Source organism: Physeter macrocephalus, chromosome 14 (genome assembly GCF_002837175.3).
Source record: "Physeter macrocephalus isolate SW-GA chromosome 14, ASM283717v5, whole genome shotgun sequence".
Taxonomy (NCBI): Eukaryota; Metazoa; Chordata; class Mammalia; order Artiodactyla; family Physeteridae; genus Physeter; species Physeter macrocephalus.
This window is the reverse complement of record NC_041227.1, coordinates 84,456,848-84,484,095: the sequence shown is the minus strand read 5'-3', so window position 1 is coordinate 84,484,095 and position 27,248 is coordinate 84,456,848. Positions and strand designations below refer to the sequence as shown.

The 27,248-nt window shown below is 43.7% G+C and overlaps 1 protein-coding gene and 1 long non-coding RNA gene across 2 annotated transcripts in view; one reads left to right on the top strand and one right to left on the bottom strand.

Moving 5' to 3' along the window:
• Positions 1-2,279: 2,279 nt before the first annotated feature.
• Positions 2,280-17,859, bottom strand: LOC102983714 (uncharacterized). Its single transcript, XR_003683109.1, has 3 exons — positions 17,786-17,859; positions 17,428-17,506; positions 2,280-2,925 (listed from the first exon to the last, which is right to left on the bottom strand). It is a non-coding gene; the product is annotated as an uncharacterized lncRNA (long non-coding RNA).
• The window catches only part of COX10 (cytochrome c oxidase assembly factor heme A:farnesyltransferase COX10), a 113,843-nt gene continuing 104,037 nt past the window's right edge, over positions 17,443-27,248 (top strand). Inside the window, 3 exon segments of the mRNA XM_024127899.3 lie at positions 17,443-17,923; positions 17,926-18,045; positions 25,763-25,896. Of these exon segments, the coding sequence (XP_023983667.2) occupies positions 17,443-17,923; positions 17,926-18,045; positions 25,763-25,896 (735 nt within the window).

Here is a 27,248-nt window from a genome sequence, read left to right as displayed (position 1 = left end):
AAACTCTGTTCTCTACTTATTATTCTTTCCTTGTACTCCCCAAACCTTTGGCAACTTTGATCTTTTTATTGTCTCCATAGTTTTACCTTTTCGAGAATGTCGTATAGTTGGGATCATACAGTATGTCGCCTCTTCAGACTGGTTTCTTCACTTAGTAATACACATTTAAGGCTCCTCCATGTCTTGCATGGGTGATAGCTCACTTCTTTTTAGTACTGAATAACATTCCATTGTCTGGATGGACCACAGTTAACCTACTAAAGGACATCTTGGTTGCTTCCAAGTTTTGGCAGTTATGAATAAGGTTTCTGTAAACACCTGTGAAGAGGTTTTTATGTGGACATGAATTTTCAACTCAATTGTATAAAAACCAACGGGCACAATCGCTGGATCATCTGGTAAGAATATATTTAGTTTTGTAAGAAACCGTCAGTTCCACTTTGGAACTGTCTTCCAAAGTGGCTCTATCATTTTACATTCCCAGTAGCAAAGAATAAGGGTTCCTGTCGCTCCTCATCCTCACCAGCACTTGGCATCATCAGTGTTCTGGATTTGGGGCCATTCTAATAGGTGTGTAGTGGCATCTCATTGTTTTAATTTGTATTTCCCCTGTGACATATGAAGTTGAACATCTTTTCTCATGCTTATTTGCTATCCATATATTGTCTCTGGCAAGGTATCTGTTCAGATCTCTTGCCCATTTTTAATGGGTTGTTTTCTGATTTTTCAATTTTAAGAGTTCTTTATACATGTTGGATACTGGTCCTTTATCTGATTTGTTTTACAAAGATTTTCTCCTAGATTGTGGTTTGTCTTTTTATTCTCTTCATAATGTCTTTTTTGCAGAGCAGAAGCTTTTAAATGATGTTGTATCTAAGAAGTTATCATCAAACCCGAGATCACCTAGATTTTCTCCTATGTTACCTTCTAGGAGTTGTGTAGCTGTACATTTTACATTTAGTTCTACAATCCGTTCTGAGTTAATTTTTTGAAAGGTGTAAAGTCTGTGTCTAGATTCGTTTTTTTCGTATGTGGATGTCCAGTGTGTCAGCAACGTTTCTTATATATTTTTTCAAGTAATTTTTTTCAGTTTATCCTGTTGGTTCTCAAACTTGTTGAACTTTTCCTTTAGGTCACAGTGAAAAGGGCCATGAACCCACTATTGGCTAAGTTACCTCCATCATTGTAGAATAGGAGTTTGGATTATAAGATAAGTGGTTATGAAAAAAAAATGGAATAAAGTACACCAAAGAAGATACATTTCTTGCTTCCCTGTATCTGTGGCCTGAGAATCATACCTGCTACACTTTCAGACCAGTTGTGTACCATTACTTATTTCTGAGACAGAGATTTCTAATACCATGTAACATCATGCGTTAAATCAGCACTAAGTGCCTATTTCTATATTTCTTAACTTGGCAAATGAGGTGGTTCATTAGAAAAAGGTGGGGTTATTGGCTTCATTGATTTTTTTTTTCATGGCATAATTCTCAACAGCAATCTTTAAGGAGTTCTTAAGCAAATTCAAACTTTCCTGACACTAAATAATGGTTATATACTGAAGTCGTACATTCTGGACAAAGTTTTCTAATAGTACAAATATTTCATAATTTCTTGATAAAATAATAATCTGTATTAAGTACTGATTTTTCTGTCAATTCTTAAAATACTTTAAGGTACCTAAGCTCAGTGTGTTCGTCTTCTCATTTTTAAGGAACAAATTAGTTTGAGTTCAAATGAAAATAGGACAAAATTAAAACAAAATAGGACATTTGACCCATTTTATAAGCAGCAGCCTAGTAAATAAAGGCAGGCATGGTAAATAAAGGTCTCCAGCTACCTTCTCTATAAAGCAATGGATGGAAGTGATGAATGAAAAAACATTTTCCTATTTGGCATTTTCTAAACTCTCTTCAGCTTTCCAGCATTTGTACCAAATTCACCCTAGTTATAATTTGAAAGGGACAGTCATGGAAAAGTCCTAAGAAGTGTCATGAAGTTCGTTCCCTAATTGAGACACATTTTTTCTAATATGGATTTTTTTTCTTATGTTTTCTGTACTTAAAAGCCTCTACTATACAAAGAAAACTTTCTGGTTTACAAGGAAAAATACACATTATTTAAGTTTCTCTTTCACAAAAATGCACATCTCAGATGTGCACAGATTCAGACATACACCCTGAAATCTAAAGTACCTGAGGCAAATCATAGTCATTAACACCAAATATATAATCTGTTTCAAATCAGAAATGTTTTATTTTTACTTTCTTACTTCTCCCACCTCTCACTCCACCATATTTGTATAATTCCCTCTATCCTTTCTACTATGCCACATCCTTTACCTCCTTGAAATCAGAGTGTAAAGTGACCTCTTCCAGAAAACTTTCCCCATATAAGTGGACCCTCCCCTTTACAAAAAGCTCAGCATAAGTTATTTGTCATCCTCCACATCACTGTTAGACACTGAATTTCATCTGAAATTTACATGGAATCCATGCTACATCCAATGTTCTACTCTATTCAGTCACATATTCCTTGAAGGCACAGAGGTAGTTTAGATGTCAGGACTTCACGTTCCCAAGGTTAGGGCTACACATGGAGCTTCCAGGAAAACCCCCTTTTGGCTTTCTCTTCTTCCCCTCTTTGCCAGGAACAGGAAATAGTGACCAGAGTGTGGTGGCTATACCTTGTGATCCTGAGGATGGAAGCACTTGTGGTAAGGATGGCTGAACTGAAAGACAAGGTGCGTCCTCCATTCCAACACTGGGCTGTCCACTGCTGCGTATCAGCTAAGGTTCCATCAGAGAAGCAGAATCCCTAGATGGGTGTGTTCTGTTACAGAGTCTGGACCTTAGGCAATTGCAGGAGCAGGTTAAGCAGAATCTGTAGGGCTGTTGTCCTTGCACCCGATGCTGAGGCTGGAGGCTGCAGGCAGTGGAGAGAGGAAGATGGAAATGAGGAGGAAGAGAACAAGCGGGACCCACAAGCACAACCCGGAGTCCCTGGGGACAGACTGAACCAGTGTCAGATCTCACTGCCTCTGACCTTAGTGGTGTGAATATCCTGTAGAAACTGGGCACCTTCGTCACCGAGCTAAATGGGTACACCTGGTCCGGGTGCAGGTGTCAGAGAAGCTGAAGGCGGATCCAAGAAAAGATGGAGCAGCTGTGGGCCCAGGTGCTGGCTCACCTTGTTGTGTGATAAGGTGAGTCAGCAGGTAATGACAACATGTGTGAGCTACACAATGGCTGCGATGGCCCTTCTATCTCTAAATCTCCCAGAGAACCTCTCTGCGACCCACTCGACCTGGAGATACACAGGAAAGGTCATTCTGGGATTTGTAGTTGAACACAGCCTGGTTGATAGAAAGCCATCACGTTTTGGATTTCTTTACACTTTCTCTTGTCTACACCACCTTATTTGGGACACCATTATCAGCAACCAAAATGTAATTCCTAGCCAATACTGGACCCCTGTAAGTAAATGTTGACCAATAGTTGAACTGGATAATGAATAAGATGTGTGGATCCAGATGACTTCAACAGAGACTTTTCTTGTCTTGATAATATGTAAGACATCACTTTAAAAAAAAAAAAACCAAAAAACTTTTTTCTGAAAATCTTAAAGAAAACCATACTTTACTGAATCACTTTGTTGTACACCTGAAACACTATAAATCAACTATACCTCAATTTTAAAAAAGAAAAGCACACTTCAAAAATGAAAAATTAAAAGGTCATGGACCTGATAGAAAAGAACAGAAGGAAGGCTGCAAAGGGATGTAGTTATTGTCTAACTGGTCACGAAACTCCTGGCTAAGGGAAATACGGGCTTGTAACCAAAACTCTGAAATGTTAGTTCCAGGATGAAAGAATACTATCACAGTGCCAAGTCTTTTTAAAGAAATACGGCTGTTTTGTGTATGGCATAAACTTTTGCAACTTGAGCATCTATGATTTAAGTCTGCTATCATCCTGTTATAGTTGTTCCTTGTAATTTCTGAATTATTTCCATACCACATGTGTCAGGTGGATCTTCAGGGACTGAGTTAGTTTTCAGGGCAGATTATTAGAGCGGCCAGGATGCTCTCCCAGGGAGACCCTCAGATTATCATGTGGATTTGACAAGGTTTAGGCTAATCCAATGGGGAGCCCTGGAAGAACCCCACATTGGGCAGAGATGGCCAAGCCCTAGATTCATCTCATGCTCAGTCATCGGTTGGGGGCCTTCTAGAAAGAATGTGGTCTCGGCTCAAAAGCTGAGTTGGATCTCGAAGGTGCTAGAGTCAGGGGCTGTGAGCTCCCTTGAAATGGGACCTGAGCTGCCCACTTCTGTGTCCACTGCAAAAGCACAGTTACTAATAGACACACCCTTTCGACATGATAGACAAACCCACTTCTCAAAGCCCAGGTGATAAGGAGAATACTTATTAGGGCAGAGTGACTTGCCTCAGGTCAGAAATTAATTGGAAAGAACAGTTAAGAAATTGACTTTCCGAAACTCACTGCTCTTGATTTGAGCTGGAAGGCCTTGCTGAGTTCACACAGGCCTGAACCAGGTTGCAGAGCCTATTGACATCTGTCCACAGTGCTCCCCAGTTCCAAGTTCGGTGACTTTTCTTCCTGTTCCGCACACACCATCCAGATGATTCATGCGCTCACGTTTTCCCGGCTACTGCAGGTCCTGTCCTCCCAGCACCCCACCTCCCCTGACTCACCTTAACTTGTTTCACTTTGTAGGTCCAACCACCTGAGAAGTAGCTCCTCAGACATCACGTTTCCCTAACACCCTAGCTTCCCATCACAACGGACCTGCTCTGTTTTCGTTTCCTCGGTAGAAGGATGATGACTTAGGCTGAAAAGTTAATCGACACCGACTCATGAAAGCACGCCGATCACCTTGTTTGCATCTCTAGCACTGAACCCAAACAAGGGGTCAGCTAATGGGGGAATTTAAAAACATTTGTTCATGCCCATGTTGGTGAAATTTTGGACAAAATTGGTACGTATTTATCCTTTACAGTGAGAAGGCAGCAGCTCACACTAATGACAATGGCCAGTTACAGATTTTACTCTCAAAAGGTACTCATTCCTAAGTAGTGACCTCAGCAAGTGGACAACGGCTATTTATAAGCCTGTTTGGAAATTCTGATATTGTGAAGGACTTTCTCTTTCTGTACTTTAGGTTTTCTACTCTAGATAGAGGAGTAGAAATAGTAATAACAATTAAGGACCTGCTAGATACAGAGAATGGTGCTTGGTACTTTAACTGCACCATGGGTTTAATGCAGTTGTCCTACAAGCTATGTACTATGTTCCCATTTCACAGATGAGGATCAGAAAGTTTAAGTGGCCTAAGATCAACCAAGCAGCAAATTGTAATGGTCACCCTGCTTCAGGTCAGGTCTATCTGGCTCCTTAATCTTTTGCTCTATTCTCTCTCACCCCACAATTCACAAATTACATAGAAGAGTTTCTAAGACTTCCAACTTGAACTCCATAGCTGCTGGCATTTGCAGTGTCTAATAGTTGGGGTAGGACAGTGGTGGGATTATAAAGAAAATAAGATTGGCCATGCGTTGATGATTGCTGATGCAATTATATGTACCCCTATTTGGGGAGGGTCAACTCTCTGCTTTTTATATATTTGAGATTTTCCATAATAAACAGAGGCTTATAGGAGTGTTCACGTTCCATAAAGACTTTCAGTGGATACAAACGGCTCAGCCCCTAACTGGGACATTATGAGGGCTCCCCCCCACCCCAACTGGCTACACACACATACACAGAGTCACACAGTTTAAAACATCTTCTAGCATGAGCAGTGCAGATGTGAATTAGTCCTCAAGGTGCAAAGCAGAAGTCTGGAGACCTTAGCATCTCCAGCACATATGGTGTAAGCAACCAAGCCTCAAGCACGCGTGAATCACAGCACTCAGCCCATTCACCGTCTCAGTTCCTCTTCATTTGCTCAAGCCCAGCCAAACCCAACCAGGGATCACCAGTGGAGAGAACTGCAAATGCAAACCGTGCGCAAATTCGGAGAAAGCCCTCGATTTAGCCGTGAATGATGGTGAGGAGATATAAATAAACATTGCTCTCAGCGCAGGTTCTGTCAACACCTTGGCACCCCGCACGGACTCCTCCAAAGGTAAATGAGCGAGCATTACTCATCCCTGGTGAGCTCCAAAAACCACCTGATGGGGCACACGCTGTACCTGGCTTAGCTTGTTTGCAAACCTCAGCCCTTGGAATACAAAGCTACCAGAAAGTATGCAGCCAACTCTGAAATATGTGTTTTCAGGCAGCCATGAGGGCACAACAGTCATTCTCTTTTTTTGATCCACACGTCAGATCCTGGCAGTGGCCACTCTGGGAGTCTCACAATTTTTTTTTTCCCTCCACCTTCTCCATTTTTTAATTTAGTGAGACATACTTATTGTAGAATACATACATTTTGAACTACAGAGAATGAAAAAGAGTATTTTAAATTGCCTTAATTCTATCAACCAGAGGTGACTGCTGTTAATTTTGAACGTGTGCTTCTAGAATTTCTTAAGGCATGTGTAAACTCTGAAAAATTAAAATAGGAACATACTGTAGGTAATTTGCTTTGTTCATTCAAATATAGCCTATGAACATTTTAATGCCTATAAACAAACTTTACAACAATATTTACAATGTCTGTGCATATGGACATAAAACAATTTATTCAGTCAAGACATACTGGATATTTACCAAGAATTATTACTGAACATTTAGGTTGTTTTCAAACTTTTGCTCCTAAAACTGAGATTGGATGACGACTTTATTAAATAATTATTTCTACAAATGCATCATTATTTCCTTAGAATAAATTCCTAGAAGTAGAATGCCCAGATAGAAACTTTTGGAGACTTTTAACAAACTGCCCTCCAGAGAGAGTGCAGTTGTCAGTATACACAGCAGCCTGATTCCAGAACCTCCACAGTTTCCAAAATCCATGGATGCTCAAGTCCCTTATATAAAATGGTGTAGTATTTGCATATGACCTATGCACATCTTACCACATACTCTAAATCATCTCTAGATTACTTCTAATACAAGGTAAATGCTATGTAAATAGTTGCTGGTGTGTAGCAAATTCAAGTTTTGCTTTTAGGAACTTTCTGGAATTTAAACAAATATATTTTTGATTTGAAGTTGGTTGGATCCACGGATGTGGAACCCGTGGATATGGAGGGCCGACTGGATATAAATGTATACTCCCCATCACCCTGCACCAATTATCACTTTTTTTTAACCTTTGCCAATTCAGTAGGTAGAAGACTATACCAGTTTTTCTGAATTTGTACTTGGACCCCAATGATATTGAAATTTTTATGTTTATCAAAAAAACCCCATGTCTTTTCATTCATATAATTTTGTGCCTTTGTCATTTATCTCTAGAGCTGTTCACATGTTAATAGTGGTACTCCCTTGTCTGTCATATGTGATGCAGTTGATTTCCTCATTTTTGATTGCCATTTAGTTTGATCTGTTGTTTGGGACAGACAGAGAAGTTTAAAATTTTTAGGTTAAAAGAAAAACGCATGCATCTTTATGGATCCTTTGACCCAAGTCATGCTGAGACGGTCCTTCCCAAGCCTTTATTTCCCTCTATTAACTCATTTAAACTTTTCAATCCGTCTGAAATAGATTTTGGAGTTCAGTGTGAGGTACAGACTTAACATTCCTCCCAAGTGTTGATTTGGTGGCCCCTACGCTAAATGCTTCAGCTAAATATTCTTTTCCATACTTATTTAGCATGCTGCTCTTATCTAAATATGCTAAATGTGTATATACCCTTTGGTCTGTTCTTAGACTTGTCATTTTGTTCCAAAATGATCTTGTTATCTATTCTCGGGCAAGCACCACCAAATTATTTGAACAACTGGAGCTTCACAATACATTTAACACCTTGGTGGAGAGCCCTGCCTTATTCTACTTTACTTTCTAACTTTTCTTGGCTATCCTTGCTCATTTATTCTTCCTGAAGAACTCTGGGGTTATTTTATTAAGTACTGTGTCAGGATTATGTTACAGCCCTATATTATAGTGGAGAGAATTAACATCATTACAATATTATCTCTCCTGATACAGAAGCATGGTATGCCTTTCATTTTATCCAAGTCTTCTTTTATGTCCCTGTGGCAGAGTAATACCCGTATGTTTCATTGCTTACCTTCATCTCTCAGATGCCCTTGCATTGCAGTTATGTTGGGGACATTTGATTAGTTCTGAGCAATGGATTGGGAGTATAAAAGACATTTGCCATTTTTGATGTGTACACAAGAGTCTCTTTCTTTGATGAGGTGGTGACCATACAGGACATATTGAGAATGGTGGAGCCACAACACAGAAGCAGCCTGGATCTTTGTGTTACTGCTTGGAGGATGGCAGCCTTGACGAGTCACCCAGCTTGCATCAAGCTTTAAGCGAGCAAGGAGTAAACCCTTTTGTTGGTGTCAAGTCATTTAGATTTGAGGACTTGTTACCACTGTATAGTCAGTCCCTTAGGAAAGGTTGCAAATTTCTTATTCAGTGTGTCTTCGGATTGATATCTCTGTAGTTACTGTGACAGGGAAATTGTGATTTGATTTACCATAGTATTACTTCATACCATATAGAAGGTCCGCGTGCCTAGCAGGTGAGGAAGGGAACAGATATGGGGGAAGAACTTCACCATGGTGCCTCAAAGTCTCTGTACCTGATTGTCATTCTAGCTTACCCTTAGCGAGGGCTCTAGGGCAAAGGCTCCAGGGCAGCATTTCCCAACTCACACCCACTTCTTCAGTTTTAAGCCAGCTTCCTGGCTGCCCTTCTTTACTTAGTCCAGGAACTCATTCCAAGTATAAGTGTGATTGAACGCTTCAAGCAGCCTCTCTGTCTGTACCTGATACACTGGCTTCCAGATTCTGTTTGTCCTGGCTCCCAGCCCCTCTGGCTCTGAGTCTGGGGAGGGAGGTACTGGTAGAATTTTGCTAGGCGGCCCCTCCTCTTTCTCCATACATGAGTCTCACCCTTTATATGTCATGAATCGTAGACTGATGGGTTCTTTTCTCACTCTGGCCTCACCTGTACTCTAATTTGCAGAAATTCTCAGAAATTATAGGCAAACCCTCAGTTTGAAATGCAGACATGTTCTTTTTATAGAGAACTGGGGAGGGAGAAGTAATTAAGTGTGCGAATGCAAACCATTATTTTAAACTAGTGGTCCTTTCATGGATATTTTCATGAGAACTTGGAAAGACTAAGTGGAAACCCAGATGTCAGCTGAGGGAATAAGTTATCTCCTTCCTTCTACCCTCTGTATGTGGAAGGGAGTAGCAACTGAAAAGACTGATTTTCCCACTGAAACTTTCGTGAGAAGATGGAAATGATTATGGTCAGTTTCAAATCATGTTTCCCCCCAGTGGCATAAATCCTGAGTGCTAGCCAGAACACATTTTCACTTGTCCTTCTTTAGGTTCCTGTGAGCTCCTGATGGTCAAACACCCATTCATGGGTGAGATCTTATCTACAGAAAAAGTTCTTCACTCCTCTGGGGTAAAATATATTAAATACAAATATTTTTTCCATAAAGCTGAACTATTCCATTTAAGTAGCTGTCAGATTATATTCTTTTAATATTTTTGGCATTAAAATGATCAATCTCTTAGGAAGCCATTACATGAACACTAGACGGTAGTTTGATTTGTTATAAATGCCTTTACACAGTTAAAAGCTGGCAATCCCTATGTTGGTTTCTAAATTATTTTTGAGATTTTTTTCTGGTCTGTATAATCTCAAACCCTCTGAACCACTGGAATGTATCTTCAAATAGTTTTTCAACACGTGGAATATTTTCTGAGCCCTTGCATTTCTGAGAACGCCCGCCTGGCCCACTGAAAGAGAAATTGCTGGGCATAAGGTTCTTAGCTCGTAACTTTTTCCCCCTCAGAACACTGTGTGGAGTCATTTGGCTTCTAACTGTTGCAGAGGAAATGTCGGAGACTGGCCCAGAGTTTTGTTCTCTTGTAGATAAATCGTTACTGAACAGTTGCAAGATTTTTCTCCCCACTTATTACACCTCCCCCTGCTTGAGGCACTGCAGCACAACATCCCCGAGTGCCTTCCCGAGACAGGATATGTGGTGGCTGACGGCCACGGGGCCAGATTCTAGCATCACCCAGGTTCAAATCCAGTCCTGCAGTTTACTAGCCATTGTATCCTTGGATAGTGTTATGGGTTGAATTGTGTCCCCTAGAAAGACATGTTGAAGTCCTGTACCCCAGGATCTGGGAATGTCACCTTCTTTGGAAATAGGTGTAATCAAATTAAGGTGAAGTCCTTAGGGTGGGCACTCATCCAATTAGACTCATGTCCTTAAATGAGAGAAATTTGGACAGAGACACACACAGAGCAGAGAATGCCTTGTGAAGACAGACACAGAAGGAAGACTGCCATGTGAAGACTGAGGCAGAGATTGGAGTTTGGCTGACCCAGCCTGGGAACTGAATGCCTGGGTCTCTCAGAAGCTGGAAAAAGGCAGGAAGGATGCTCCCTAGAGGCTTCCGAGGGACCATGGCCCTGCTGATACCTTGATTTCAGACTTCAGGCTCCATAACTGGGGGACGCTACACAACTGTTGTCTTAAGCCACCCAGTTTGTGGTATTGTTATTGCAGCCCTAGGAACCTAATACAGATTTCTCAGACTATGAGCTTCGATTACTTTATCTATAAATGTGGATAATCGTCCGTTAGCTGTAAGGTTGTTGCAAAGGTGAAATGTGATGAGACAAGGTACGTAAATTCTGGGACACAGGAAGAATCTAAGAAATAGAGGGGGTGTCTGTGCTGTTATCATCATCATGGCCGCCATCACCACCATCACCATCACCATCTTCCTTGGGGACCCTTTCTCCTGGGAATGCTTTCTTTCTTTTTCTGTACTCTTGACATTTTACACAAAGCTTTTGTGATTTTTTAAAAATAATAAAGTCATTTTGCTTAACTCTGGATTCCCAGGCCCACCCCCAAAGATTTCTGATTCGGTAGGTCTCCAGAATGAGTATTATTTGAAGGTGTCCAGACATGAACTCTCATTAAGTATTGAAAGTGCAATGTAATTGAAGTGGTGGACCTGGTATTCGTGTTCCTATTCTATATACCCAGAAACTGAGGTCAAAGGAAATTGAACCCGAGTCAGAAAACGCAAAATCAAGTAATTTTTTGAGGCCGGACTACAATAACTTCACTTGTTTGATGAAATGTGAAACTCTAGACTAGTATGAAGAAATGCCAGATAATGAGGACTCTATAATACATAAAATATGGGAGACGGCCCAGTATTAGGATTAAGAACACATCCCTTGTAAATCAGGCAGGTTTAAATTCTAGTTGTGGTACTTACTTTCTAGCTATGTGAACTTGGAAAAATTATTTAATCTTTTAAAATCTTTTAAGGTCTCAAGCTCTTCATCTGAAAATGGGAATGACACACATCTGGGCTCTGGAGAAAAGTAAATGATGTCATGATAAAGCACTTAATGCACCGTAAATGCTAAAGAAATGGCATATTTTTGCAAATATGCATTGATACTTATTTCAAAAAAGAAATCAACATCTTCATTGCCAGCTATCAATTGTCTTAAAGGTACAAATGCAGGGAGAAAGAAGAACCATAGATGAGAACTAATAACTAATTTTAGAAAAGATCTGACGTTTATGCATTCCTAGTAGCTTGCTAATTATTTTTGTTCTGAGAATAACCTTGCTGGGATTCTTCTTATTAATTTGCATTTAGCAAATCTCCTTGTACCTTGGCATTCTCTAGTTTTATAACACTGACAGGTCATTTACCAGAATATATAAGAACCATTTTTAAGAGTTCCTGGTAGCTAACAGAAAAATGTGTGTTTAGGTGTTTAGGGATGCTCTTTATGGGTTATGATTTTCTCAACCAGTAGTGGCCAACAGGATTTGCTTCCTGCTACACTTGGAGCATTCCGCCATATTCTTCACGAGGCTTCAAGACTCCAGGGAGGAGGAAACCAGAAAAGGGATACTTTCCTGATGTGGGGAAGCAGGACATTTTGACATCAGCAAAGGAACTGGGTGCACAGTAAACAGCCAAGAAACAAGACAAGAAGCTAGTCTGCACAAAACTGCATCTTCTACTTGTTTTATCTAAACCATTGTGGATTTATATCCTACTGGAAACAGCCACCATGTCAAGTTTGTGTTATTCTTCTTAGACACGGCCTGAGTTTCAGTGGTCTGGAGTGAGCTGGGTTGCTTCTCCGTGCTGTCTTCCTCAGCAAGCTCCGGTGCAGGTCACTCGGCTCCCCAGCCCCACCCCTCAATGTCCCATCAGGGACGCAACGAACCGGAAACCCAGAAAATAGCTTAAGCAGAACAGTATGCTTATAGCAGTAAGTCTGCAGACAGGTGTTCCAGGCTTGGAGCAGTGGCCCAACAAGTTCATCTAGAATCTGGCCTCTCTTTTTCCTACTCCGCCTTCCCCGGCATGTTTCTTCATCACTTCACAATTGCGAGACGGCTGCCTCGGTGCCAGGAATTCCACTTTCAGCCCTGCTTCCTGAGAATGAAAGGAAGGGAAAGGCCCAGAGCACTGCCCTTTGCACACCTTCAGCAGCGAATGAGGTTTTTCCTAGCAAACTTGTCTGCAGGTTTCTCCTTCTCTCTCTCTAGCCAGAACTGGGTCACATGGCCTCCCCCGCTGTCAGGAACTCTGGGCAAGTGTGGCTGAGATCCCTCTGTTTGACTGGAGGCCATCGTGACTCACCTCCTGGGCTGCAGGTATTGCTTCCCTTAAAATCGTGGCCTGTTGATTAACGAGGGTGGAAGGCCGCGGCAATGAACACAATTTGCTCGAGTGCATTTCCCTGCGGCTGTTTCATTTTACTGCATTCCTGAACTTCGCTTTCCACTTACGATGTCACCAAGCTCCTGGATGGAATCAGCCCTGGGGTGTAGAGCTGGAAAAGGTTACAGCTGAGGGGTAACGTCTGACTGGAGTGATCTTGGACCAGGATCCTTACTGGTCACCTTGGAGGAACTATTAAGAGATCTGAGGAACTGATTTAGGTTATTCAAGCTCCCAGGAGGCTGATTCGTAAACCCGAATCTGTACACTTACAGTGGAACATCTATTCACCTAAGAGCTCCCAGCAGTTATCTGTCCTGGCTCCAAACTTAGCCCGTATCCGGTGCCTGGTGGTGCTGGAGCTGGGAGTCCGCAAACCACACTCCTGCAGGCTCTCTGAGCGCTCGGCTCTGCCGAGACGGGACAGCGACGCTGCAGGACGGAGAGGGCAGGGCTCCCTCCTCCTACCTGCTTCCCGTCTGCCTGCGGCCCCTGGGCACCTCGCTCCAGGGCTCCTTCACCCCGGCAGCAGCGGCTGAGGCCACGTACAGCTTTTCTAACACCTTAAGATCCAGCTTGGTCAGGTCCCCCGCAGAGATCACAGCATCAGTAGAGGAGTGCCTGCTCCTCTCGGTTTCCACACTGTAATAATCCTGACCTCATTCCCCATCATCCAGTTACAGAGGTGGTAGCTGCTTTCTGAAGCTGCTACCTCTGTGACACTTAGAGTTCTTTTTAACCCTTTCGATTGCCTAATTGACACCAGTCTCCTGACCTGACTTGACCCAGCATCACCACCATGAAGCCATGGCCAAAGGCAGGGTCCTGAAATACTCCACGCTTCCCCACACCTGAGTTGCCTACTGTATCAGTGGTCACCTTTGCTAAGCCTCCAGAGGAGGATAAGCATGGGTAAAAGCCAGTTTATTATCACACTGAGGCTCTGGACACACACACTTATGTGGGAGCCCTGACGCTGGTGACCAGAGACACATCTGGTGGGAGCCCAGCTCACTGGAAGGAGCCTGAGCATCGGCCTTTTCACAGCAGGAGGGAGGCCTCCCTCAAGCAAGAAGCAAACCAGGCCTGTCTTGTCACCACCTACCCCCAACATCACGGGACCAGGGGAAGAACCCTGTCTTTCTATTGTTGAGTAAGTATGTTTTCATTTCTCCATCTAGGAGTGGAACTGCTGGGTCATATGACAGCCCTTTATTTAACTTTTTGAAAAACTGCCAGACTGTTTTCAAAGGCAGCTGCACCATTTTACATTCCCACCAGTAGCACATCAGGGTTCCAATTTGATTTTAAGTCTTATTTCTCTGACTGATAATGCTGTTGACCACCTTTTTATGTACTTATTGCCCATTTGTATATCTTCTTTGGAAAAACTCTATTCAGATCCTTTGCCTATCCTTGGGCTTTGAAATCTATTTTGCTTTTAGATGGATAATTCTGTGCTGAGTACATCCTGCATACTAGGTTGGGATTTTGCCTAGAGGAAGCTACGTCCGTATCTAGTGCAGTAAATTCATCAAGGCTTTGAGAGAGTTAGCATCCACTCAGAAGTCACATCAGACAGAATAAAATGCAGATTGGATTCAGTACAGACTCTCCAAGGAGAAACTTTAATAGAGATTCTGCTTTCTAATTCTGAAGCAAATCCACTACAGGACAAAGTGGGAGTTGAGGGCAGCTTGGTTTTTAACTGAGTGCTAAGCCATTATCTAGGTAAATCGTGATAACATTAGTTTTAAGAGACAAAGTACAAAGCTTTACATTGGTTATTCAGAATCACGTTTAAAAATACATATGCAAGTGGTAACTGTAGTTAATGACCACATTAACATAAAATTGAATACAACTCAACTTTCAGTAACTGTGGGCTAATTAAAACTATGCTTTTAGCTAAAAATAATGCTTTTAATTCTTTATGTCTCTTGTCATAAGCAATATTAAACAAAATGACCAGGTAATTAAAAACATATTCTACAAAAATCTACGAAACATATTTATTTTACTTGAAATGTAAAAATTAAAAATCCAAAGTCAAATAAATATATATAGTTGTGAAGCCCTACATAATTTCATTAGTGAAGATGCCACAGGTAGAGTGAGGGACAAGAAAGACAATATAATGAGATGAAAAGATGCTGGCCTGGGTGTCTGGAGACAAAGTTCTATCACTCAGAGTAAATTACTTAACCTCTCTGGACCTCAGTTTCCAAATCTGTAAAATGAAAAGGTGCAGTTATATGGCTGTTGAGGCCCATCTCTACATGTCCTATTAATCTACAGTGACTGAAGGGCAGGGCTTGTATATGGCATTTTCTAAGGAAACCTGTCCAGGAAAAGTAAGTCGAATGAAGCAAGATCGTTCCAAATCAGGAAGTCTGATTCACCTTAGAATAAGTGAAAACTGTCAATACAAACATAGTCCAAACCCCAAATTGTTTGTTTGTATGTTTGGCTGTGTGTGTGTGTGAGAGAGGCTGGCACTTCCCAAGTTTTCAGGGTATTTCACAAAAGCGTTTGTTTCCAAAATGTTTGGAAAACAACGGGTTCAACAAAACTGTGGCACACCCTTTTAGCTGCTTAACCAAAATCCATTCTGTACTTTTTTCTTAGTTTAACATCACTGTGGTTTGATTCCAGACAGCACTATGTCTGGGGGATGGATTGTGACTGGCCCAAGCTCATCACTGCAATCCTGCTCTCTGCTCTCTCAGCCTCCCTTGCAGCTACAGGCAGCCAAATCACCGCACATGGCAGTGGAATTCTCTTCCTCCCAGAAGTATCTCCAGGGATTACTTTTCCGGAGCCTATGCTTTGGGATTATTGACATAGGCTAACTTAATTACAAATGAATGCACTTCCTGACCAATCTCTTCAGAAGGTATTCATCGTTTAGGCCTTTTTTCCCACATGACACTGACTGGTTTCTCTCAATAAATAAAAACTTATGCATTCATTCATGTACTTGACCTTGCCCCCATTTTTGGAAAGAACTGAAAATGAAGAGAAAAATCTGTTGGCCAAGGAGGAACATGTCTATTAAACTTCTTGTCTATCACAAGCCTAGAGAACTCAGGAATTCATATTTTCGGACTGCATGAAACATTAACACTCACGTGAATCAACCTTTTAGACAGCTGTGTTGTCAAAAAAAGAAAAAGAAGTTGGAATCTAGTAATTCTCAGTTCTGTGTACCAAAATCACCTGTGATGCTTTAAAAAGAAAATTTTACGTCCGTTCCATCCATTCCCCACCCTTTCTAATTTAATAGGTCTGGAGGTGGCTCAGGCATCTGTAATTTTTAAAGCCCTACAGGTGATGCTGACAGGCAGCCAAGGTTGAAATTCTCTGTGTTTTACAAGTCACAGAGGCTGTGACTCTTCAAGACGCTTGGGTGAATAAGGCCTTAAGGCACGGTGTAAATCACGTGGTACAGGTATCAGGGGTTCTGGCCTTGGTCTGGAACTCAGCAGCTAGGTGACTTCGGGCAGATAAAACTCTTTGAGCCTTAACTTGTTATTCAAAAGACGTTACCTTTTCCTGCGGATGTCAACACCAAACGTTTCTAAAAAGCACATGGAAGATTACAAGGCGTTTTGAAAACTTGGGCCTCTCACCGTCGTGGCCTCTCCCGTTGCGGAGCACAGGCTCCGGACGCGCAGGCTCAGCGGCCATGGCTCACGGGCCCAGCCGCTCCGCGGCATGTGGGATCTTCCCGGACCGGGGCACGAACCCGTGTCCCCTGCATCCGCAGGCGGACTCCCAACCACTGCGCCACCAGGGAAACCCCTGAAAACTTTTAACATAGTATTTAATGCTGTTTACCTCTTCAGGGAATATCCTTTCCCTTCCTTGTATGCAGGAAAAATCCACTGTTCCTCCAACAGAGTACCAAGTTTAAATCTCCGAAGCCTTCCCTGACCAACCACACAGAACTGCTACCTCACCTGGGTTTCTGCAGCAGTTTCTACATCACCCCCATCACACTGACCTTGCTAACTGACAACCCCTCTCGCCCCACTGGCACCGTGTCAGATCTCACACAGTCGGGGGTCTCATTCTTCTCGGTGCCCCCGTGCCCGGCAATGCTAGCCGAGATGACCCACATGACCACCTAGCACCTTATCACTGAAGACAGAGAAATTACTCTCCTAGAACCCAGTTACCTATTTCTTCTTTTTCCAAAGCCGAATCTTTTTCCTTCAGTGCACTGTTAGCTGCGGAACTCCAACACCAAAACCGGAAGAAAGGAGGAGTGCTGAAACCTGCCCTCCTAATCAGACACGAATGATAACTTATCAGTTCTTGGCCGTGACAGGAGTCTGGCTGGGTACCCACTACAGAGACATCATTTAATTCTCTCAACCATCTTATGGGACATATGCTATTATGATCCCCATCGCACAGCGACAAAACCGAGGTTCAGGGGACTTAGGTCATTTGCTCAACAGGTCAGGAGGCCAGGAGGTGGAGCCAGGAATACAGAGGTCACTCCAGAGCCCGGAACCTTAAACTGCACGCACCTTCCTCGTCCCGAGATGCTCCTGACGACTCCTCGGCGTGGCTCAGGGGCCAGGAGCCCGCGTGCATCGCTCCCCGCATCTGACAGCGAATATGGTAAAGCTGTAACTGATGGGGCTGGAAGCTGGGGGCACCGTCCCCGGAACCATTTCCTCCCGGCGCCTCGGAGGCCCAAAAGGATCCTGGAGGTAACTGCAAGCGGCCCGCAAGCAACCCGCGGCCGGCCCTGCCCAAGCGCCAGGCCCCTCGGGTCCGGCCAGGGATGCCGGCCTCGGCGCGGGAGGCGCGGGTCCGCCGTCGCGCGCGGCTTTTCCTCGGAAGCCTCCGCCGCCCCGCGCTCCTCGCGCCCCGCGAAGGTACCTCAGGTCCCGGGCCCTAGGCTCGGCGCACTCCGGCCCATCAGCCGGTCAACGCCCCTCAGGCCACAGCCCGCCACTTCCGGGTCCCGCCCGCCGGAAGTGGCGAACCGGAAGCTCCCTCTCCTCTCTCTGGGGGCGGGGAAAGAAGATGGCGGCGCCCAGCAGCCGGTGAGGAGAGAGGACGCAGGGACCCGGGGGGGCCGCCGGACTCATGCGTGATGGCCGCATCCCCGCACACTCTCTCTTCGCGCATCATGACAGGTACTGCGCCCGTTCTCGGGCACCACTTTGGGGGAATTTTCTTCTCTTTGCCACGTGCGACGCCGTGGTTCCGCCTGCCTGCAACCTTGGGAGCCCTTGGCGAGGTCGGCGGGGCACCAGTGCGGGAAGTGACTTTTGGAGTAGCCTGACGTGAAGAGGCCACGGAGCTAGGGTCTAGTCTTGCACTGGGGCCCCGGTGGTCCGCACCGTCTCTATCTCCTCCTTCCCCCGGGGCGGTGGGCGCGATGTCTGGTGCTTCTTTCAGTTTTCAGAGACTGGAGGCTGCGGGAGAGAGGACGGAGTAGAACCTGGGGACTCCACGAGGCTCTTGGCTTATTAGAGTCTTAGGTCCTAGCCATTTGTAAGTTACTCGTACGTCCCGCTTGTAAGGACCGGGCAAGTGCTTTTCTCCCCCACCCCCCAACCCGGAAGCCTTGTTCCAGGATAAAGCGTCATGATGGCGATGATAAAGATGATGACCACCTCGGACAGCGGGCCATAACCACCCCCTGACCCCCAGACTTTTGTCTTTCTCCATTAGCGTGGTCCCTGATATAATCCCTCCACGCCAAGGACCTATCACAGCTGTATGTTGAAAGTGGGATGCACTTTCCTGCCCCTTGGCTCGGTCTCAGCTCAAATGTTACCTGTTCAGAGAGGCCTGACCACCCTATCTAAGGAGAGCCCCCCGCCCCTCTCTTCTTGCATCACCCTGTTTCTTTCATGATGGTTAGCACAGTCTGTAGTTGTTTAGTTATAACCGGTTTATTACGTGTTTCTCCGAACTAGAAGATTGAACCTCGTGCAGGCAGGGACGGTATCTCTCTGGTTCACCTCTGTGTCCCCAGTGCACGACACAGTACCGGGGGTACATTGTTGGTGCTGAATAATTACGTGTGAATGAATGAAATTTCTCCTGATGGAGTTATTAAACGGGAGGTTGGGAACTGTTTTGCCCCCCTCCCCCCCGTAGTTTAGGATGATAACTGATGGGTGACGAATGTGTTGCTGGTAGCCCATGTTGGAGGTGGACTCCCTTTGGGCCTATAAAATGAGGCAGTTCAACTAGATGATCTCAAAGGTCTCTTCTGGTTCAAAAGGAGGGCAGGAGGGTGAGAAGTGAGAGTGTGTGTAGATGAAACAAGATTGGCAGAGGTTTGGTAGTTGTTGAAGCTGGGGGATCAGTGATGGGGGCTCGTTGTGTTCTTCTGCTATTGCATATGACTGGGATTTTCCATAATGATACATTTTATTTAAAGGGTCTGTAGTTCTTTTTGAATTTCTTCGTTGCCTTCTCCCATCCCTGACTGTGCGTGTTTGATCCTGACCCTAGACACTCATTCTCAGAGAGCTCATCCTTTCTTAGTGCTTGAATTATCACCTCTGTAGGGAGGTTTTTTCAATGTGCATTCCTCAAGATTGGCTGCTTTTCTGCCTTTCAGTTCTGTATTTTCAGCTTCCTATAGGACAAGTCTGCCTGACTACTTAGAATTCCCCAGTTCAGTAAGTGGGCTGCATATGGTCCACATGGTTTGTTGCTGGACCCGTCTTTTTGATGCAGGTATGAGGGAAATTAACAGACAGCTTAGCTTCCTGAAGCTATGAACATAATCGCCAAAAGATCTGCTAGTAAGTGGTCTGTGCCACCTGCTATGATCCACTTGGAAGATCCACTGTAAGAGCTTGAATGGAAGCAGCTTGGGGGGAAGGTGGCAGAAGGGTAAATAGGAACTGTACCAGGTATCTAGTGGTCATGCCTGACTGTTCTTCTAAAGCTTCAAAGAATTTGATAGCCATTAAAAACTTTGCAGGACCTTTCAGCTTCTTATCTGTGCACTTCATTTTAAAAAATAATAAATTTATTTATTTATTTTTGGCTGCATTGGGTTTTCGTTGCTGCGCGTGGGCTTTCTCTAGTTGTAGTGAGCGGGGGCTACTCTTCGTTGCGGTGCGTGGGCTTCTCATTGCGGTGGCTTCTCTTGTTGCGGAGCACAGGCTCTAAGGTGTGCGGGCTTCAGTAGCTGTGGCACGCGGGCTCAGTAGTTGTGGCTCGCGGGCTCTAGAGCGCAGGCTCAGTAGTTGTGGCGCACGTGCTTAGTTGCTCCGTGGCATGTGGGATCTTCCCGGACCAGGGCTCGAACCTGTGTGCCCTGCATTGGCAGGTGGATTCTTAGCCACTGCACCACCAGGGAAGTTGTGTGCACTTCATTTTAAAAGCCCTGCAATCATGACTCAGTGTTGATGGTGAATAGTGGATATGATCATATGTTTCCAGATTTTTAATGCATCTATTATAAGCCATGTTTATCTTCAAACCTACATTTGTTTACATGGGGCCAAAATGTCTTTAAATATCTGGACACTGATTCATAGAGATATGACGTGTTTTGATGAAATGAAGTGTTTTCATCATTTAAAAGTACAGTTTCCTAGCTGGTTTTTTTTTTTCCCCCGTAAAATCTCGGTTTTAACCCACATAATCTTGAGAGATATTTTCCAAAGTGGTTCTTTTCCTCCCAGGAGCATGCATTTCTCATTGGACCAATGGAACTCAAAACTCGTTTTGAAATTAAGGCCCAGAACAATAAAACTTGGTGTCTTCTCGACATAATTTTTTAATATTGAAATTGTATTATCCCAAAGAACAATGTCAAGGCAAAAAAGGAAAAACACACAGCATCAAATAAATAGATAACAGACCTTTACTATCAGAGGACTGAATTCAAAAGAAATTTCAATCAGTGGCCTGATTTCAACACTACTGTTCCTTCCTGTACCCATATACAGACAACACATATTCATGTATGTGGAAAATAAGCATTTCATACTTACCTGAGGGTTGAGAATATGATTCCAGTGAAGAAGGGACTTATGTCCAGTCTAAGATAATTGCCATGTTTACTGAGGGGTGGTGATAGCTCTCCTTCCCACAGTCCACTTGAGCGATGTTGGTGACCCAGTCATCAGACATCATCTCATTCTTATATGGAAGGCACTCTGCTAGCTATTGTAGCAGAGGTGAGGAAAGGAGAGTCCCTACCCCTGAGGAACTGAAAAACATGATGCAGAAACAAATGGAAATATTTGCATTAAGACGTGCCACAAGGGACTTCCCTGGCGGTCCAGTGGTTGGGACTCTGCCTTCCAATGCACGGGGTGTGGGTTCCATCCCTGGTCCGGGAGCTAAGATCCCACATGCCTCTCTCTCGGCCAAAGAGCCAACACATAAAACAGAGGCAATATTGTAACAAATTCAATAAAGACTTTAAAAATGGTCCACATCAAAAAAAATCTTCAAAAAAAAAGAAAGAAAGAAGTGCCACACAAAAAGAGTGTGAAGTGATAGAGCAGTTGAAGGAGACTTCGACATTTTACAGGCAGCGGGTGGAGGCAGGACCATGCCTGCAAGGAAGCAGCGTCAGCGAAGATGCACAAGCTGGAATGGTGGCGCGTGCAGTGCAGAGCACGATACAGCGAGTCATAGGTACAGGTTTGGGCAGGTGATGTGTATTCCGGGCTTCAGAAGGAAACCGTTGGTTCTATGGGACTTGGGTCGGAGGGAAAGAGAGTTAAGCGAAGTCAGGGCGAGTGGCTTGACTCCCACGCCTGTACCGGAGTCCAGGTGTGAGGTGACAAGGGTCTGCATCTCTCAGCGGCAGGGGAAGAAGTGGACAGGTTTGACCAGTGTTTCAGAGTTGACTGCAGTTGATGATTATTAGGCGATGAAGGAAGAGTTCAAGGTGGTCCTGGAATCTCAAGTAGGCGATGGTTCTATCAGCAGTAGGGAACAGAGGAGAGATAAGGGTGAGAGTAACGTTCTCAGAGACGTGCTAGAAGCCACCCACGTGGAGATACTCAGCAGATGGAAAGAGGCGTAGTGACTCGAGAAATGGGTTGAAGATGAACACTCACCCTGGAATTACGTTTGTTCAGGGACAGTATGTAGTGCTCAGAACAGCAGCGACACAACTGCCTTCACGTGGCTGACACAGCAAGAGGAGCCACCGCGGGAACCCGGGAAGTGATAAGTTGTGGGCGGCGGAGAACCAGGGGTCCTTAGGGTCATGGAAGCCATGGAAGGAGAGACTTAAAAGAAAGGGGAGGGTTGTCTGTGCTGTGGTCCTGTTGAAGGCATGCCCAGGATGAGGCCTTACATGGAAGCATTGGATTTGTTGATGTTTGAGAGAAGGTTTAGAGAGAAATGATTAAAAGCCAAATTCGGATGCAACAAAAATAGCTTCTTCCTAACTAGGTTCAGACTCATACTTTATTGAGAGCTATTTCCTCTCCCTTTTCCTTGGCTTACCTGACATGGCCAAAATATTAATCTGAAACATATCTTCCAGTTTACTGTTTTTTATTGAGAAAAATTCTGCTTCTTATTTTATACTTTTTAAAAAGTGACTGAACTGATTGTTTTATATTTTATTCTTTTAAAAATTATTTTTAAATTTTTAATTTATTTATTTTATTTATTTATTTTTGGCTGTATTGGGTCTTTGTTGCTGCGCGCAGGCTTTCTCCAGTTGCGGCGAGCGGGGGCTGCTCTTCATTGCGGTGCGTGGGCTTCTCATTGCGGTGGCTTCTCTTGTTGCGGAGCACAGGCTCCAGGCGCCCGGGCTTCAGGAGTTGTGGCTTGTGGGCTCAGGAGTTGTGGCTCGCAGGCCCTGGAGCGCTGGCTCAGTAGTTGTGGCACATGGACTTAGTTGCTCCGTGGCATGTGGGATCTTCCCGGACCAGGGCTCGAACCTGTGTGCCCTGCATTGGCAGGTGGATTCTTAGCCACTGCACCACCAGGGAAGTTGTGTGCACTTCATTTTAAAAGCCCTGCAATCATGACTCAGTGTTGATGGTGAATAGTGGATATGATCATATGTTTCCAGATTTTTAATGCATCTATTATAAGCCATGTTTATCTTCAAACCTACATTTGTTTACATGGGGCCAAAATGTCTTTAAATATCTGGACACTGATTCATAGAGATATGACGTGTTTTGATGAAATGAAGTGTTTTCATCATTTAAAAGTACAGTTTCCTAGCTGGTTTTTTTTTTTCCCCCGTAAAATCTCGGTTTTAACCCACATAATCTTGAGAGATATTTTCCAAAGTGGTTCTTTTCCTCCCAGGAGCATGCATTTCTCATTGGACCAATGGAACTCAAAACTCGTTTTGAAATTAAGGCCCAGAACAATAAAACTTGGTGTCTTCTCGACATAATTTTTTAATATTGAAATTGTATTATCCCAAAGAACAATGTCAAGGCAAAAAAGGAAAAACACACAGCATCAAATAAATAGATAACAGACCTTTACTATCAGAGGACTGAATTCAAAAGAAATTTCAATCAGTGGCCTGATTTCAACACTACTGTTCCTTCCTGTACCCATATACAGACAACACATATTCATGTATGTGGAAAATAAGCATTTCATACTTACCTGAGGGTTGAGAATATGATTCCAGTGAAGAAGGGACTTATGTCCAGTCTAAGATAATTGCCATGTTTACTGAGGGGTGGTGATAGCTCTCCTTCCCACAGTCCACTTGAGCGATGTTGGTGACCCAGTCATCAGACATCATCTCATTCTTATATGGAAGGCACTCTGCTAGCTATTGTAGCAGAGGTGAGGAAAGGAGAGTCCCTACCCCTGAGGAACTGAAAAACATGATGCAGAAACAAATGGAAATATTTGCATTAAGACGTGCCACAAGGGACTTCCCTGGCGGTCCAGTGGTTGGGACTCTGCCTTCCAATGCACGGGGTGTGGGTTCCATCCCTGGTCCGGGAGCTAAGATCCCACATGCCTCTCTCTCGGCCAAAGAGCCAACACATAAAACAGAGGCAATATTGTAACAAATTCAATAAAGACTTTAAAAATGGTCCACATCAAAAAAAATCTTCAAAAAAAAAGAAAGAAAGAAGTGCCACACAAAAAGAGTGTGAAGTGATAGAGCAGTTGAAGGAGACTTCGACATTTTACAGGCAGCGGGTGGAGGCAGGACCATGCCTGCAAGGAAGCAGCGTCAGCGAAGATGCACAAGCTGGAATGGTGGCGCGTGCAGTGCAGAGCACGATACAGCGAGTCATAGGTACAGGTTTGGGCAGGTGATGTGTATTCCGGGCTTCAGAAGGAAACCGTTGGTTCTATGGGACTTGGGTCGGAGGGAAAGAGAGTTAAGCGAAGTCAGGGCGAGTGGCTTGACTCCCACGCCTGTACCGGAGTCCAGGTGTGAGGTGACAAGGGTCTGCATCTCTCAGCGGCAGGGGAAGAAGTGGACAGGTTTGACCAGTGTTTCAGAGTTGACTGCAGTTGATGATTATTAGGCGATGAAGGAAGAGTTCAAGGTGGTCCTGGAATCTCAAGTAGGCGATGGTTCTATCAGCAGTAGGGAACAGAGGAGAGATAAGGGTGAGAGTAACGTTCTCAGAGACGTGCTAGAAGCCACCCACGTGGAGATACTCAGCAGATGGAAAGAGGCGTAGTGACTCGAGAAATGGGTTGAAGATGAACACTCACCCTGGAATTACGTTTGTTCAGGGACAGTATGTAGTGCTCAGAACAGCAGCGACACAACTGCCTTCACGTGGCTGACACAGCAAGAGGAGCCACCGCGGGAACCCGGGAAGTGATAAGTTGTGGGCGGCGGAGAACCAGGGGTCCTTAGGGTCATGGAAGCCATGGAAGGAGAGACTTAAAAGAAAGGGGAGGGTTGTCTGTGCTGTGGTCCTGTTGAAGGCATGCCCAGGATGAGGCCTTACATGGAAGCATTGGATTTGTTGATGTTTGAGAGAAGGTTTAGAGAGAAATGATTAAAAGCCAAATTCGGATGCAACAAAAATAGCTTCTTCCTAACTAGGTTCAGACTCATACTTTATTGAGAGCTATTTCCTCTCCCTTTTCCTTGGCTTACCTGACATGGCCAAAATATTAATCTGAAACATATCTTCCAGTTTACTGTTTTTTATTGAGAAAAATTCTGCTTCTTATTTTATACTTTTTAAAAAGTGACTGAACTGATTGTTTTATATTTTATTCTTTTAAAAATTATTTTTAAATTTTTAATTTATTTATTTTATTTATTTATTTTTGGCTGTATTGGGTCTTTGTTGCTGCGCGCAGGCTTTCTCCAGTTGCGGCGAGCGGGGGCTGCTCTTCATTGCGGTGCGTGGGCTTCTCATTGCGGTGGCTTCTCTTGTTGCGGAGCACAGGCTCCAGGCGCCCGGGCTTCAGGAGTTGTGGCTTGTGGGCTCAGGAGTTGTGGCTCGCAGGCCCTGGAGCGCTGGCTCAGTAGTTGTGGCACATGGACTTAGTTGCTCCGTGGCATGTGGGATCTTCCCGAACCAGGGCTCGATCCCGTGTCCCCTGCATTGGCAGTTGGATTCTTAACCACTGCACCACCAGGGAAGCCTTATATTTTATTCTTAAAAAGATCTATGGTTTGGTCATTTCAGCATTTGATATAATAAAAGCCTAATGATCCTGAGATGAAAAAGTTCCCTAGCCCTGCTGGAGAATTACGCTCACTTAAACAGTGAGCAGGGCTGATCAATACCGTTCAATCACAGGTCTGGATCAGGTCATTTCAAAGTTCTGACCCATCACTCATGTGTTGCTTACCGTGGTGCGGGCTCTGCTTCTGGGTAGGTCCAGTCATCACTTGGTGAGAAGTATTAACGATTTTAACATTTTTTTCCCCCTTCCTCTCTGTTACAGGCTGGGTAGGAGGATGTGTCTGGTATCTAGAAAGGAGAGCCTTGCAGGAGTCACGTCGTAGGTTCCTGCATCTTCTCAGGAACGTCAATCAACAGTGGGTTACATTTCAGCATTTTCACTTCCTCAGGCACACGGTACGTTCAGAAGACCATCCTCACTTTGTGCTCCCTGCCTTTACTTTCCCTGTATGAGGGGACTGTAAGAAGAGTTTTAAGAAGTTCTCTTTGAAAAGGACTTTTATTTCATGTGGTCTGAAGTTTATCCACAACTTTAATCCCTTGTTCTGTTTATGCTTAACTGAAACCAGAATAATTCTGGTATCTGAGTTTTAAAGTATGATCTTGAACTTACTGATTAAGTTTGGGAAAAGATTGAAAACTGCTGGCATGTTTCGACTAGGCCACAATTAGGAAAAGCTGAACTGTTATGATGCATCTTTTTAAATTCTTTAAAGTTCTGTGAATGCATCAGTAATACAGAAATAATTGCTTTAACCGTGTGACCTTCCTGTTTTCTAACATCAGCAGTGTATTCAAAAGTCTTTTAAACACATGCCCTTCTGAGCAGATTCAAACAAATTGAGTTTGTGATTTGCTGGGCACTTTACAGTGGGCGTTGGTAATATAGCTCAGTCCTCGTGTAGACTTTTGTCCAGGTCGGCTTCGTGGTTTCGGCGGTGTGGTAACTTACATTTGCCACTTTCTCAAATGGCAAAGGATCATAGGATGAAGAAACGACAGCTAAAAACTCATGATTTCAGTGGAAGCAGGAAAGAATAACAAATTCATACTCTGAAGTCCTATTTGACATTTCTCTCATCTTTTTTTTTTAACTTAAAATGCCCACTTTAACTTTTAAAATCTTAATGAAACTCATTGTTTTGATGAGAGATTTTAATTTACAGAAATATTCAGACTTTTAAAGTTGGGGATCGAGGATAATGGATGTTTAGAAGAGAAACTCAAATATGTTTAATGCCTTTTTTATGTACACAGAACTCTGAATTCATTCATGAGTTTGTAACTCCTTTCTAAGATGAGTATATGTAATTTCAAGTCTTTGTGATGTAATGAAAAATTGCTTAACTAGTTATCAGGGTAGGTTGCTGCAAGTCCCAGGAGCATCTATAAGTCACTAGTTGTTGATTCTTGTCTCTGTCAGTTTATTTCCGAGCCTGGGTTTCCTCATCTGAAAATTAAAGCGAGAGATACTAATAATGATCCATCTTTTTAAATAACTTTTGAGAACATTGAATGAGATATGTATTCGATAAACTCTAAAGATATATGTTATATAAAACTGTAAAGTGCCTCAAGGTTATTAGTCATAGTTACTCCTTTTTGCTAGTAAGTAATAGAGATTATTTGACTCTAAAATCCAATTCTTTCCCCACACCCACTGCCCTAAGGTCACTGAGCCCTGGGTTGTGTCCCCCACTGAGTATGTCTGCATGCACTGTTCACCTGGGAACATGGAAAGTCAACAG